Consider the following 14144-nt stretch of genomic DNA (forward strand, 5'->3'; position numbering starts at 1 on the left):
ACATGGTCACTCTCCCCTAAAGTTTCTAAACCTCTTATCATTTTTTTTCTGTTAGTAAGAATTTGTCTGCCTCTTCCCCCCTCTCCACTCTCCTCCAGAAGTACAAGTCATTATGGATGCTGTAACATGGCCCCACTATAAAATTTCAAGTACAATTCAAGGGGCCCAAACCAGAACGCCTGTTCATGTGTGTGCATGTGTGTGTGCTGGAGCACTGGAAACCCGAAGACCAGCTGGCTGGCGTGCACATGCCTGGTTTTGGCTGCTTTTGGGGCTGTTTCAGAATGTTTTCCAGCTGGTTTTTGGGCCAAAAACAGCCTGAAAATTCCAGGAAAAACAGTCCAGAAAATGGCTCAAAAACAGCCAAAAAACAGGCTATTTTCCGGGCTGTTTTTCAGGGAATTTTCAGTCCTTTTTTGAGCTTGTCTTTGATCTAAAAAAATGGCCGGACAACGGCCTAGAAACAGCCTATAAACGAGCTATTTTCTAGGCCTTTTTTCAGGGAAATTTCAGGCCTTTTTTTGCGCTGCTTCTGACCCCAAAAACGGTCAGAAAATGCCTGGAAAACAGCCCAGAAAAAGGCCACCTGCACGCCATGAACCAGAAGAGCAGCTGGCGATGGCGCCCGTGCCCACAGAGAGGGCTCTGCATGCCACAGGTTTGCCATCATGGGTCTATATCAATCCATGGGTCGTGGCCTATTTGGAACCAGGCCACCGCTGGCAGAAGTCAGGATGCCCATCTGCATGCATACACCCAGCCTGCCACTTGTGCAGCCCAGTTCCCTCCCCCTCCCCCCTCCAGACTGCCTGGACTCAAAGGTTGGGGACCGCTGACCTACGTAGCCCTTCCAGACAGGGACCCTCTGCCTGCAATAGTCTCTGCCCAGCCTGTTCCATCCAGCAAATGGGCAGGCTTCAACTTCCTTCCATGAAACAGTGCCACCTAGTGGGAACGAGGGACCCTACCTTCTGCTGCAGCTGCCTCCCCTATGGAAGTCTAGGGAGATTCTCAGTCCTCCAGGTCATGGTTGTCCCAAAGGCGCTTTGTCCAGAGGCAAGTGGTCTTTTTGGTTCTTCTTTGAAAACACAGAGTGGAAGAAGCTGCTTGGAGGAGAAGTGAAATGTCTTCAAAGAAAAAACAAGGAAGTCCAGTTTCCTCTTGAGAAAGCATCTTCGGGCTCCCCTATGGAAAGAATTTTGAAGTTTGGAGGGCCCTAATCCTTCTGCTACAGCCTAAAAAACGGGCTCTTCCCGATGTGGTGGAAGGAGGTGGTGTGCACCCTGTTCTCCAGAAATTATTAATGGGCTCAGTAATTCAGATAATTTTTATCCAGTCTCCTTTTTTTGAGCGATGAAGAAAAGGCGGCTTATTTATTTACTTACTTATTTGATTTCTATAGCCGCCCGATTGACTCTGGGCAAATATCACAACACTGAAAACCATAAAGCCACAAAAACAATAACAAATAATACATATAGGCAACTGAAGGACTACAGGTATGACTGTTCCTCCTTTTGAAGAAACAGCATTTGTTTTTAAATGTCACAAAAAGGCGTTTGGGGACATAATTAGCTCTGAAAGAATGCAGTCAAAAATACCAGAAATGTTAGTGTGGAGCTGATTACAAAGAAAAAGATATCTATATGATTTGGGAAATGGGTCAGAAAAATCTGGATGTACAGGCTTATTGCAAATACGTATCCCAAAGGTGCTTTTTCAGGAGGCAACTGGACTTTATTGGTTTGGGGTTTCTTAGAAGATACTTTGCTTCTCATCCAAGAAGCTTCTTCAGCTCTGACAGGATAGTGGAGAATGGAAGCTCAGGCTGCCAAACCACTACCTATTCAGCCGAACCGGTCACTGATCAGGATATGTTACAGGCTGCAGCAGATCTCTGAATAACATGCTGGGGATTCACACTCCACAACAACATGTGTGGCTAAGACAAAATGAGTTTTTTTATTTAATGCATATTTTGAAATCATTAGAATGAAATGCAGTCAATACAGTTACTTTAAAGGTATTTAATTCCTTTGTGGGAAACCAGAGCTCATAAATTGGCTGGCATATTTTGCACTCGTAGCTTTGGAGGTCTGCAGATAATTTTGTGTCTGCTAGCTGCAAAACCTGAATTTCTGAATCCAGAAAGTAAGCTATGAATGTCCGCTAAGTCTAGAAACACGGCATCTCTTCCCTGCCGCTTTGTTCTCCTGAAAAGCGACCCCAACCTGCAGAAATGCTTGGACTTAGAGAAAGGAGCAGCTGTGAGACTACGAGGGGTGGGCTTTGTGCTTTGGAGGGAGGTGGAGAGGCCAGCTAAGACTCAGGCTGAAAGTAGAAGTCCACCAGATGAGAAGAGCCTGGATCATTGATCAGCCCAATGGGTTCGTTGGCTTTGGAAGAAGTGCAGAGGAACCAGCCCGGGTGGATAGCTGACTCGAAACGCCATATCCCGTCTTTGTTAGACATGAAGAAGGTGAAGCGGGCGGAGGCCTCTTTATCTTTGCACAGGTCTGTGATGTTGATGCTCTGAGGAGAAGAAAGAGGTTTAGCAAAACCGAGGGAAGCTATTGAGGGTGAAGGAAACCTAAACCAGGGGGGTCAAACTTGATTTGATTGAGGGTTGCATCAGGGTTGTGTTGGACCTCCAGTGGGTGGGCGTTGCCAGCTTGATGTCATGTTTGGGGGGTCTGTGATGTCTCGAGCACTCTGCCAGCGAAAACAGGCTCCCAAGCTCCGTTTTCAGCTGTGACTGCCTCCTGCAACCCTCTTCCAGTGAAAATGGAGCTTGGAAGCTGGCAGAAGCACCGCAGACTAGTCCTTCACTGTTTCCAGGGCGGTTCTATGGCCCAGATCTAAGTACCCCACAGGCCGGATCTGGCCCACGGGCCTTGAGTTTGACACCCATGCCCTAAGCTAATGTACATGTTTCCCTGAGGAGAGCATAACATGGACTCTTCTTTATGGAAAAAATTGTCTGTTGCGTAACCAGGATCATGTTTGTGGAGCAGAAAGAGAAAGCACAGCCACTTCTACACAATTTCCCCTTTGCTCTCTTGAAGCTCGGTCCTTGAGAAACTACTAAAGTCCTCAGGAGAAGCTGAGCTAGAATCTCCTCCTGTGGGTTCTGTCTGTAGAAATGTAGGAGAGAAATGAACAAAATAAATACAAAAAGAGGAAGTGCCTCCATCTCCATCTTGAGGAAAATGGTTGGTGTCATCTGTTTCACTTGGAAAGCTGAAAATCAGGAGAAGAAAAGGAGAAGGTCCCTCCACCCACCCAAAAATGGGATGGGTTGAGGGTATAATCTGGCCTCCTCTGCTCTCTTACGCGTGCCATGGGTCATGTAGGTGCGGATCTACAACCTGTTTACCTGGGTGTAAGGTTTGCTAGCAGAGGCTTCCACACAAACACATCCCCGTCTAAAGGATGTTGCAATCCCCTCCTCCCATGTGTGCACAAACACAGAGGGAGCTCTGCTGTCCAGTCACTGCGTGTATCTCTGCTCCCCAATTACTCTGTGTAGGAAGTGCTAAGTAGCAGCACCGATCAAAGCGATCTGGGGCCTCCTGAGACCCTTTGCTTCTCACCTCCAACTGCAGCTCAGGTGGGGAGCCAGGAGAGGAGGCCAGGCAGCTCTTCCCGCCCTGAATGCTCAGGATGACTGGGAAGTTCTTTTGGCCAAAGGCCCGGTTGCGGATCCAGAAAATCTTTTCTGGGAGGGGGAAGAAGAAGAAAGAGGGAGAGACACTGGACTGTAGTTCAACACTCATATCTCTTGTAAATCAAGGAAGGAAAGACTCAAAATAAGCAACAACTAATATTTATAGAATGGAGGTTGGAATTATGTATGAAACCATAACAGTGAAGCTGTATGACAAGAACAAAGCAATACGGATGGAAATACGATATCCTTATATTTGCAAATACTGAATAGACCAATTGTAAATAAGCAGGGTGGTTATAATATTTAACTTTATATTCTAATATGGATAGCAAAGACATTGCCAGAACGGTTACACTGAGTCCAATGTTTTAATGTGTGTTCAATTAAAAACTTTTTAATAAAAATAGAAAGGAAGACTTCTTTCTTTCTCACACTTTCTATTTTCCCAAGATTCAATCCCCCCCCTCCCCGCAGTGGATGGCATTCTCCTTCCCCTTCTCTGTGTCAAACCAACATTTTTTTTTCCACAAATGGGGAGGAAAACTGGAGGAACTTTCCTATAAATAAGATCTGGAATAAAGAATTCACATTAGAGAGTACAACCATAGCAAAGTTGGGGGAATGGGGTGAGAGCAGCATTGTATGATGGGGGTAAAAAAAGAAATGAGCACTGGCAGAAGTCAAAATGAAAGTGCTCCCCCTCCCCTCCACTGAAAACTATAACCCTCTGCCTCCAGTTCTTCCCTTGATTTTATTTTACATCTCTTGGGGAAAAAATTCTAGCATCTCACACTAAATTATCTGTTTATATTTGCCTGTTTCAATCAAGCAGACGTACAGAAGAGTGACACACAAAAAAAAGAGCAATCCACAAATGTGTGCAGAATTATGCAAACTACCCCACCTCATCATAAGAAACCAGTAAGTTGCTAGGGAACTCCACCAGCCTCTTGAGCTCCTGAAGGTGGTTGCAGTAGGACAGGAGTGTCCAAACTTGGGAACTTTAAGACTTGTGGATTTCAACTCCCAGAATTCCTCAGCCAGCTGGGGAATTCTGGGAGTTGAAATCCACAAGTCTTAAAAGTTCCCAAGTTTGGACACCCCTGTTGTAGGGGGGAGAGCTAAAAAAAAAATCTAAAGCTGCAAAGGTGATTTCTTAGCCTGCCTCTAAGTGGTTTTAGGAAAGACTTACCTTCCAGTGCAGAGTTGGGAGCTTGCAAGTATCCGGCTATTAGTTCATTGTTCTGAAGGTAGAGGGATTTCTGGTTTACATCCCAGAGTCTGAAATGTCAAGATTCAAGTTTTTTTTTTTAAAAAAATATATACTTTTCTCTCTCTTCAGCCATTAACCTCTACATTGTTGTGAGGGAAATAGGAAGGTGTGTTACGTAGGTATGTTTGCTATCTTGAGTTATTTATAAAAATGACAAAGGCAGAATAAAAATCAATAAAGAACATTATAGAGTGGTCCTTTGTTTGATAGGTAGGCCCATTTAAATGCTTCTTGTTGATTTAAGAGCTGTCTTGCTTTTTACAGTGTGAGCTGAGTGTTCATCCACTCATCCACTGCCTTTGCCTATTCTCTGAAATTTCCTTTGGGCAGGAAAAGTCCTCATATTCATAATGGGAAACGGGCAGTCATAAAATTCATTTTTTTTACTACCTGTTCTGTGGGCTTGGCTTGGTGGGCATGGCAGGAGAAAGATACTGCAAAGTCTCCATTCCCACCCCATTCTAGAGCCAGCCAGAGGTGGCATTTGCCAGTTCTCAAAACTACTCAAAATTTCTGCTACCGGTTCTCCAGAACCTGCTGAATTTCACCCCTGGAAAAGGGCCTTACTGAACTTTACCTTTATATGCCATTAATTCCATTTGTGGTTTTGGGTAGCTTACAAAACCTAACATCAATGCTATTCTAACCATTAAATAAACACCATAAAAACTCTAGCTCAGCTGTCCCTTCTCTAAAGCTTCCATTCCATTGACAAATACTTTTACAACAAAAAAACTCACCATGGAGAAAACGGTGCTACCAATTGAGGCTATAATAAATGTATGAAATACAAACAATCTCAAAATTGTGGGGCAAAATATTCTAGTAATTCCATGAGAGCGTAGAGGAGGAACATCAGTGCATCTCTCCTTCCAAAGGAAGCAAGATTTTGAGTCAGAAGAAAGTTGCTTCCACTCATTCAGAGATTCATTTCTTTAGAACAGAGTCGCCCTTTGTCTCAAGAGAGACATTGGGCATCCAATGTTGAGTGAAATGAGCCAACGGGTGCTCAGGGGGACTCACCCCTCTTTTCTTTGGGGGGATTCAGGTCCCTTCCTGGAGACGGGGAGAATGGGGAGAGGCCTCTGTGAGATTGGTGTGCCCCAAGGGATGGAAAGCTTCCCGGGGTCTCCTTTTTTGACCCTTGGCCAAGCTGCCCAAAGACTCACCCAGGATACTTACCGTGATTTGAAGATGGCTCCCTGACCCCAGGCCTCAGTTCCAGCTGCACACAGAACAGAAAGCAGGAGAAAGATAATTTTATTTGTTGAGTACCTGCCAGACTCCATTGTGTGCAACCAATGGGTCATCTCTGCTGAATCAGCCCAGCTGGCTGTTTTATAAAGTCCATGACAACCACACCATCGGAATGTACGTTATTTCCAGACGTGACACTTCTGTGACATAACCCGCTAAATTTTCAACAACTTTCATGTGTGTCGCAATTCATGTTGCAACTCTGGGTGCTGAAACTAAACTTCCACAAATTAATAAACCGGGTTCCTATTGCTATATACAAAGGGGAAGTGAAAACATAGATTCAACTTGAAGTTCTACCCATAAAGAATGCAGCTATTTTAAAAACTGTATTCAAAATAAATTAAGATGGGAAGTGCAGCCAGAAATTCTTATTATCAAATAATACAGAGTTCTCAAATAAACAAGTGTCTCCTTTAAAAAGTCATTAACTTTTCTTTGCCTCCTGTTATTCCAAAGACTTTCCATTTCCAAAAAAGCAAACAAGTGTATCAGAAAGCATAAAGTATGTTGTTGTTTTTTTGTCTGACCTGCAGGGCCTTTACAAGCCAAGCATCACAATATCTGACGGTCCCACCATACCTGGCTGAGCCAGCTGCTCCTCTCCCTGTGAGTTGCCCATGGCTTCCCCTTCTTTCTGCTTCAGCTGGAACCTCTGAGGGTTTCACCCACTGAGTTATGGAACAGCCGGAAGTATTTGAAAAGGCGTGACCAAATCTGGAAGATTTGGCTTTTGAAATGCAGATCTTGGCAGCTCTTTGGTAAGAAGGGCTCGTTTAAATTTGGCACAAATTTTAAATATTCAATTATAATAGATTGTTCTTGTTCCATTGGCTATTTTTGGCTAAACATCAGCTATTGATTCAATTCCAGTAATTGAATCAATTATGTGTAGTGATTTAATGTTGTTTTGAAATTTCTTGTTCAATTTCACAGGGTATATATCAGAAGTCTTCAAACTTGGCAACTTTAAGACTTGTGGATTCCAACTCCCAGCAGAGTTGGCTGGAGAATTCTCGGAGTTGAAGTACACAAATCTTAAACTTGCCAAGTTTGGAGACCCCTAGTATATATGGTAAATCTTTCTTCCTAGTTCTTTTTTTCATTTGTACTTCATGGTTGTTTTATTAAGGATCTATTCAAATTAAATTATTTTTTTAAATGTAGCCAAGCCTGAGAATATTCTTATAAGGCAGGCAGATGAACTTTCCTGTTTATCATCATTCCTGTTCCAAGAATATAGAATAGAATAGAATAGAATAGAATAAACAGAGTTGGAAGGGGACCTTGGAGGTCTTCTGTTCAGGCAGGAAACCTTATACCATATGTCCTTTGATATTTTAATGGATATTGCCTGATTCCTATGGTAGGGGTCAGGGCTGGCTTTACAGGCAAAGGGGAAATGCAAATCCTAAGTGTTTTGTCTGAGCTAATTTGTTAGCTTCTGCTCCTTGCCTATTGTGTTACTTATTAGGAGTTTCTGGCTGCTCTTTGCTTATGAACAGAGTGGCCCAGCTTTCCGAATGGATACCAAATATCCATTCCTAAAGACTCCCCTTTTCAGGTTTCTGCTTGAGGCTGTTTTTCTATCAGGAAGGCTGGGGCTGCTTTCTGCCTTTAAGATGTCCCTCCTTCTTCTTCTGGGGAAATATTCAATTCTGCCTCTTTTTAATATGTGGGGTTCTTCCTACAAATCAGACCAGCCAATCGCCAGATAGATGGACGAGGCTGCCATAGCTTTCCTGGTTAAATTTGCCTGTGACCAGAGAATCACCACTGTTGTCCCCAAACCTGGGCTCTTGCTTGGTGTCGAAGCCGATAAGTCACCGGACACAAGGTGTGATACAGAATTCTACTTTTATTTTGGTACCAAGATATAAGGACCCCGGTTTGAAAAGCTGACCAATGCCTAAGATTAGGATCTTACAGCAGTTTTTACAGTCAAGGGATGGTTGCATTCAACCCTTTGCCCTTCTCCTTATAATGTATGCATAACAGATCATTTTGATTGGTTATTTGGATTTCAGCCTTATGCTTGTTATGTTAAATAGCTAAATGTCACATCACCTGTTTTTCATCCCAGGTCATGGGTATCTTGCAAATGTGCCAGCTATGTGATTTTTTTTTGGGGGGGGGGATTCTTATAAATGAGCTATTCTTGTTCCTAATATCCTGGCTATCCTGGTTTTAAGGTGCTAACTTCTGTCTCACTGTTAATGTGTAGCCCTCTCCTTCCTATTGCGGAGCAGAATAAAAGAACAAACAGTTTTGTCTGAGGCAGCTCCCCTGCGACACCCCGCCTCCCTCTTTAGTGAGAGACAGGAAAGGAGCAAAGTTCTTAATTGTCAAGGCAAAGAAATGAAGACAAGAGAAAATGTTTTATCAGAATTCATATTCTTCCCTCTCATGTCCACTCCAACCACACCTGGGTCCTATCGTCACATATGACCCTTCCTCTGATCCCCAGGGCCTCATCTGTGCATACATTCCATCATCTGATCCTTCACCACAGCTACCACTATTTCCCTCTTTTTAAAATCATCCATTTCAGTGCCAGGGTTTATTTGTTCATTACTTATTAGAAACATTTCTAAACCACCCCACTTCTCATAGCTTATAAACAGTATGAAAATAACCAATGTGACTCAAATCTACTATGTACAATAAGTAGCTGGATGGAATAACACGGATTTTGGTGGTTTGTGGAAAGCTAGCAAAAAGGCAGCTTCTACCCCAAAATGGAGGATGTTCTCCAGTTCTTGCTCCATAAAGCTTATGTAGCTTGTGCAACCCATCTTGATAAACTCCCGGGGGGGGGGCAAATTCTGCTCAGGGGAGTGCAAAGGTGTGGTGCCAAGCACCTTCAATTCAGTCTAGGAGCCTATGGGTCAGCTATGGGTGCAGAGACCTCCTGACAAATAGGGCAAGGCTGAGTCTACTTCTTTGACTCTGGAATCAATTGCACCTTCCAAGTTATTTTCAAGGGGAGCTGGATGTGAAATACATTTCAGTAATCTAACTGCAAGATGAGGAGGATGTGACTCACTGTTCAAAGATCCTGCAACACCGAGGAAGTACCAGGGGACTGGGAAAAAAAACCTGATGTGGTTCCCAACTTAAAAGGGGGGGAAGTGGGGAAACAGTTTCCAGAAACTACAGACTAATCGATCGATACCTAGAAAGATCTCCTGGAAAACAATCAAATTTTTTTTCTTTTATTTTTTTAATGTATTTTAAAATAATATCTTATTTAATTTTTATAATAGTTTTACTTAAAAGTATTAAGTGTGGAATATTTTTAAATGGTTTACTTTAATTTATTTTGGATAGAATCTTTTTTTAAATTGTCTTAGACTATTTTAAAAAAGATTCTATCCAAAATAAATTAAAATAAACCATGGCAGGCCACTCCCATCTGGTCACATGGTGGCAAGCCACTCCCATCCAGTCACATGGGTAGCAAGCCATGCCCACAAAGGAGGCCACGCCCACAGAGTAGGTTCGAACAATTTTTGAAAGCCACCCCTGGATGGACTTAAGAGCCAGAATGACACTCAATCTCATCCAACAAAATGAAATTCAGTGATGAGAAAAGTTGTCCAAAAATTGGCACAGAAGGCACAGAAGCCAATCAGAGCCAGACATGAGAGACTAAACTTTTATTTAAGTGCTTCAACAAAAGGGTCCCAGCCCAATTTGGGAGCTGAGACCCTGAACAACAGCATAGCATGATCTTTTATACAACTGATTTCACAAAGCCATTACCTTTTTTGGAGTACCTTACTTTTAGTCTACGTGTCTGCTTGTCTGTGGAATTGAGCCTTGGTTAAGCTCTACACGTCCCTTTGTCCCTACTTGTGGTTTCTGCTGCTTATTTTCTTGTTGCCAATTTTGTAACTTCCTATCTAATTCTGAGTATACGTGTTGTTACATTTCCTCCATCTCTGACACGTTGCAATGCACGTACGTTCTTCTAAATGTGTATTTCTTCCTTGGATGGGGTTGCACTGCTTCATAATGGGTGATTCATCAAAGTAAGGCAAGGAAAACCAAATGCACCAATATAGAATAGAATAGGCTCAGTAGCAGTCATTGTGAAGCCTAGAGAACCACCACTTAAGAGGGAGCCCGTATTGTGCTGGATCTGCCAAAAAAGGCCAATGCAGTCCTAAATTGCATCAAATGATGGATAGTATCAAGATCACATGAAGGATTAGTACCACCTTATTCTGAGACCACACGTGGAATACCATGTCCAGTTTTGGTCACTGTGACACAAAAAAGATATTGAGTCTCTAGAAAGAGTGCAGAAAAGAGCACGAGAATGGTTATGGGACTGGAGGTTAAAGCCTATGAAGAATTGTTACAGGAGCTGAAGGACTAGGAGTGACATGACAGAAGTTTTCTAATATTTGAGGGGCTGCCACAGAGAAGAAGTGGTGGGGGGTGGTAATATTATTTTAAAAAGCTCCAACATAGGACTTAAGAGAAGTTGAACAAAGTGGAAGAGTCTGCCTTCAGGAGTTATGGCTGCTCCATATAGAGCACTGCACACCAAGACAACTAGACACAAGGACAGTTTCCCCCCCCCCCAATGCTATCACTCTGCTAAACAACTAATTCCCTCACCATTGTCAAGCCATTCACTAAGGCTGCATTACTATTACTATTAGTCTTCTCATCGTTCCTATCACCCATCTCCTCCCACTTATGACTGCAGGGCTGTAACTGTGTTGCTTGTATTCTTACGATTTATATTGATATCGATTGTTTCCTGATTGCTTATTTGTACCCTATGACTATCATTAAGTGCTGTACCTTAGAATTCGTGACAAATGTATCTTGTCTTTTTATGTACCCTGAGAGCATCTGCACAAAGACAAATTCCTTGTGTGTCCAGTCGCACTTGGCCAATAAAGAATTCTATTCTATTCTACTCTTCATTCCAATATTTATTCTATTCTATTCCATATTTGTATTGTATCGTATTGTATTCCATAGTTGAAGTCCACAAGCCTTAAAGTTGCCAAGTTTGAAGACCTCTGGTATAGGATGTCTCCTTCTTGAACAGGGGGTTGGACTAGAAGACCTCCAAGGTCCCTTCCAACTCTGCATTTCTGCTGCCTCCTGACTAAGTCAGGTTAAAGTGAGATTAACAGAGTTGGGAGGGACCTTAGAGGTCATCTAGTCCCACCCCCACACTACACCCTTTCTGACAGAGGGTAGCCCAGCCCCTTCTTCAAGGCCGCAGCCACTGGGTGCCTGGGTTGTCCCCTCTCGGCTTCCCCCACCGGAGCAGCCAAGGGAGCCCCCCCACCAGCCGAGGGGGAGCCTCCGGGGCGCCCGCGGGCGACAGGCTGGGGCTGCGGGCGGGCAGGCGGACCCACGTGATGGGTGGCGCATGCGCGCTGGGGGCCGGTGGGGCCATGGCTGGCGGGCGGTTCGTGGCGCTGCTGGGCGCGCTGCTGTGGGCCGGCGGCGTCGCGCGGGGCCTCTACTTCCACATCGGGGAGACAGAGAAGCGCTGCTTCATCGAGGAGATCCCGGACGAGACCATGGTCATAGGTGAGGGGGGAAGGGGAGGGGCTGGCGGGGGGAAGGGTCGCCCCTCCCTCCAACTGACCGCCCCTCCCCCCTCGTCTCCTAGGCAACTACCGGACGCAGCTCTGGGACAAGCAGGCCGAGGCCTTCCTGCCCTCCACGCCCGGCCTCGGCATGTTCGTGGAGGTCCGCGACCCGGACGCCAAGGTGAGGGGGGGCCGGCCTGTCCCGGATGGGGGGGGGAAAGAGGGGAGGGGGGCTGTCTGGCCCCGCCCATCTGACCCCCCCCCCGCTCTTCCCCTCCCCCCCCGCAGGTGATCCTCTCGCGACAGTACGGCTCGGAGGGCCGCTTCACCTTCACCTCGCACACGCCCGGCGAGCACCAGATCTGCCTGCACTCCAACTCCACCCGCCTGGCGCTCTTCGCGGGGGGGAAGCTGGTAAATGGACTGTGTCTTTGGTCCAGGGAGGGAGGGGGAAGAGGGTGGGAGGTGGGGAGAGGGCCCCCTCAAGTGTCTGCCCCCTCCACCCATCCAAAACAAATAGCAGTAGACTTAGCAATAGCAGTAGACTTATATACCGCTTCATAGGGCTTTAAGCCCTCTCTAAGCGGTTTACAGAGAGTCAGCATATTGCCCCCAACAACAATCTGGGTCCTCATTTTACCCACCTCGGAAGGATGGAAGGCTGAGTCAACCCTGAGCCGGTGAGATTTGAACCGCTGAACTGCTGATCTAGCAGTCAGCTGAAGTAGCCTGCAGTGCTGCATTTAACCACTGCGCCACCTCGGCTCTCTGGCTGTGGTTCAGGGAGGGAGGGGCAAAGGGGGGGCAGGGGGTAGAGGGAGGCAAGAGGGAGGGAGGGTTCCTCCTTGAAGGTTCCCCCCCCCCGCCCCTCCCAAATGCTCTCTCTTTGGTCCAGGAGGAGGGGGGAAGAGAGGGAGGGGGAAAGCACTCCTCCCGCATGAAACTCTTACACACACACACACACACCGCTCCTCCCAAAAGTGCTGTGTCTTTGCTTCAGCGGGTGCACCTGGACATCCAGGTAGGGGAGCACGCCAATAACTATCCGGAGATCGCCGCCAAGGATAAGCTGACGGAGCTGCAGCTGCGAGCGAGGCAGCTGCTGGACCAGGTGGAGCAGATCCAGAAGGAGCAGAACTACCAACGGGTGAGGCTGCCAGAGACCACCCCCCCCCCCCCCGGGGACCCCCTTTATGCTGGCTCCCTGGCAGGGAGGGAGCCAAGGGGAGTGGGGGCAGGTGGGCTTTCCTGATGCCAAGGTGCTGCTTGCAGGAAATGGACAGATGCTTGAAATGCATTTGAATATAAGTAGCTGGGGTTGGCAGTTGAGCCGTTGTTCTAAACTCTGAGCTTGGCCGTTTAGTTGGAAATGGAGTCCGAATGGTGACGAAACTTTGGAAAAGCGAATGTTTTATCCCCGGGACTGCTAAGGAAGCTGAGCTTGGGTCACTTTTGCACACAACAAAAGAGAGAGACCACAATATGACTATCCCAAAGCCCTTACAAGCTGTGTTGGCCTTGAGCCAGAAGGAGGAGGTGGCTGTGTAGCCTTTTAAGCTATTATAAATGGAGGTGCATGAAAAAGCCCACGGCATTTGACTGTAGGTAAACTTGCTGACTTTCTCTCTGCGTGGGGTGAGGTTGGCAAAGTGGTAGAAGATGCTTGGAATGCGAAACTGGAATCTCAACTAGGCCTGGGTCAGGTGAAGGCAGCAGTTGAACGAAGCGTGACAGGAGGAGTTGGGCCAGGCTGGTTCTTGAGGCTGACCGTTTTGTTCCCTTTGCAGTTCCGAGAGGAGAGGTTCCGCATGACCAGTGAAAGCACCAACCAGCGGGTCCTCTGGTGGTCCATCGCGCAGACGGTCATCCTCCTCCTTACGGGCATTTGGCAAATGAGGCACCTCAAGAGTTTCTTTGAAGCCAAAAAACTGGTTTAATGTCTTCAGCATCACATAGGTCACTATTCACCAATGCCCCATTGTTGCTTTCCATTGAGTAAATCTTGATTTTTTTTAAAAAAGTACTAAACTGAGAAAGACAATGCCTCTGCCCCAATTAAATACATCCACGAAAACATCTCAGATGTGACCATATTTTTGTCCTTTGAAGTGTGTAAAGCTAGCGGTAAGGAAAGCTTGCCTTGGTTGTCAAGTTTTCCTGGAACATTCTAAGCTGCTTTGTAAAAGACTGAGAAGGTTCCCTCTATGACTTCTGCAGTTTGCCTAAAAGCTTCAGACTTCTAAAATCCCTTATAACTCTAAAACTATTCAACAGAATAGAATTAGTGGGGAAAAACAGATTTACACCAGAACTGTGCAGCACACCTTCCTTATTCAAATACCATTGATCTAAATATTGTTTAGCATTTCAGTGGTGG

General features: G+C 45.6%; 2 protein-coding genes across 4 annotated transcripts; one reads left to right on the forward strand and one right to left on the reverse strand.

Annotated features, from left to right (window-relative positions):
• Nucleotides 1-1271: 1271 nt before the first annotated feature.
• LOC106556862 (interleukin-1 receptor antagonist protein-like) lies at nucleotides 1272-11683 on the reverse strand. 3 transcript variants are annotated; one of them, XM_087706027.1, is made up of 5 exons: nucleotides 11588-11683; nucleotides 6126-6168; nucleotides 4863-4951; nucleotides 3594-3718; nucleotides 1272-2532 (listed from the first exon to the last, which is right to left on the reverse strand). In XM_087706027.1, the coding sequence occupies exons 1-5, from the start codon at nucleotides 11601-11603 to the stop codon at nucleotides 2320-2322; spliced, it is 486 nt and encodes a 161-aa protein (XP_087562153.1). In that variant the 5' UTR covers nucleotides 11604-11683; the 3' UTR covers nucleotides 1272-2319. The 3 variants fall into 3 exon arrangements, with proteins under 3 accessions (XP_087562153.1, XP_013931357.1, XP_087562152.1); XM_014075882.2 differs by lacking the exon at nucleotides 11588-11683 and adding an exon at nucleotides 6783-6890; XM_087706026.1 differs by lacking the exon at nucleotides 11588-11683 and having other exon boundaries at nucleotides 6126-6253.
• Nucleotides 11604-13843, forward strand: TMED4 (transmembrane p24 trafficking protein 4). The gene is made up of 5 exons (XM_087706025.1): nucleotides 11604-11765; nucleotides 11848-11948; nucleotides 12056-12181; nucleotides 12768-12914; nucleotides 13555-13843. The coding sequence occupies exons 1-5, from the start codon at nucleotides 11627-11629 to the stop codon at nucleotides 13702-13704; spliced, it is 663 nt and encodes a 220-aa protein (XP_087562151.1). The 5' UTR covers nucleotides 11604-11626; the 3' UTR covers nucleotides 13705-13843.
• The last annotated feature ends 301 nt before the right edge of the window (nucleotides 13844-14144 follow it).

The sequence above is a fragment of the Thamnophis sirtalis genome, unplaced genomic scaffold (assembly GCF_051295495.1).
Source record: "Thamnophis sirtalis isolate CommonGarterSnake01/CBP01778 unplaced genomic scaffold, rThaSir2_p1.2 scaffold_2, whole genome shotgun sequence".
Lineage (NCBI taxonomy): Eukaryota > Metazoa > Chordata > Lepidosauria > Squamata > Natricidae > Thamnophis > Thamnophis sirtalis.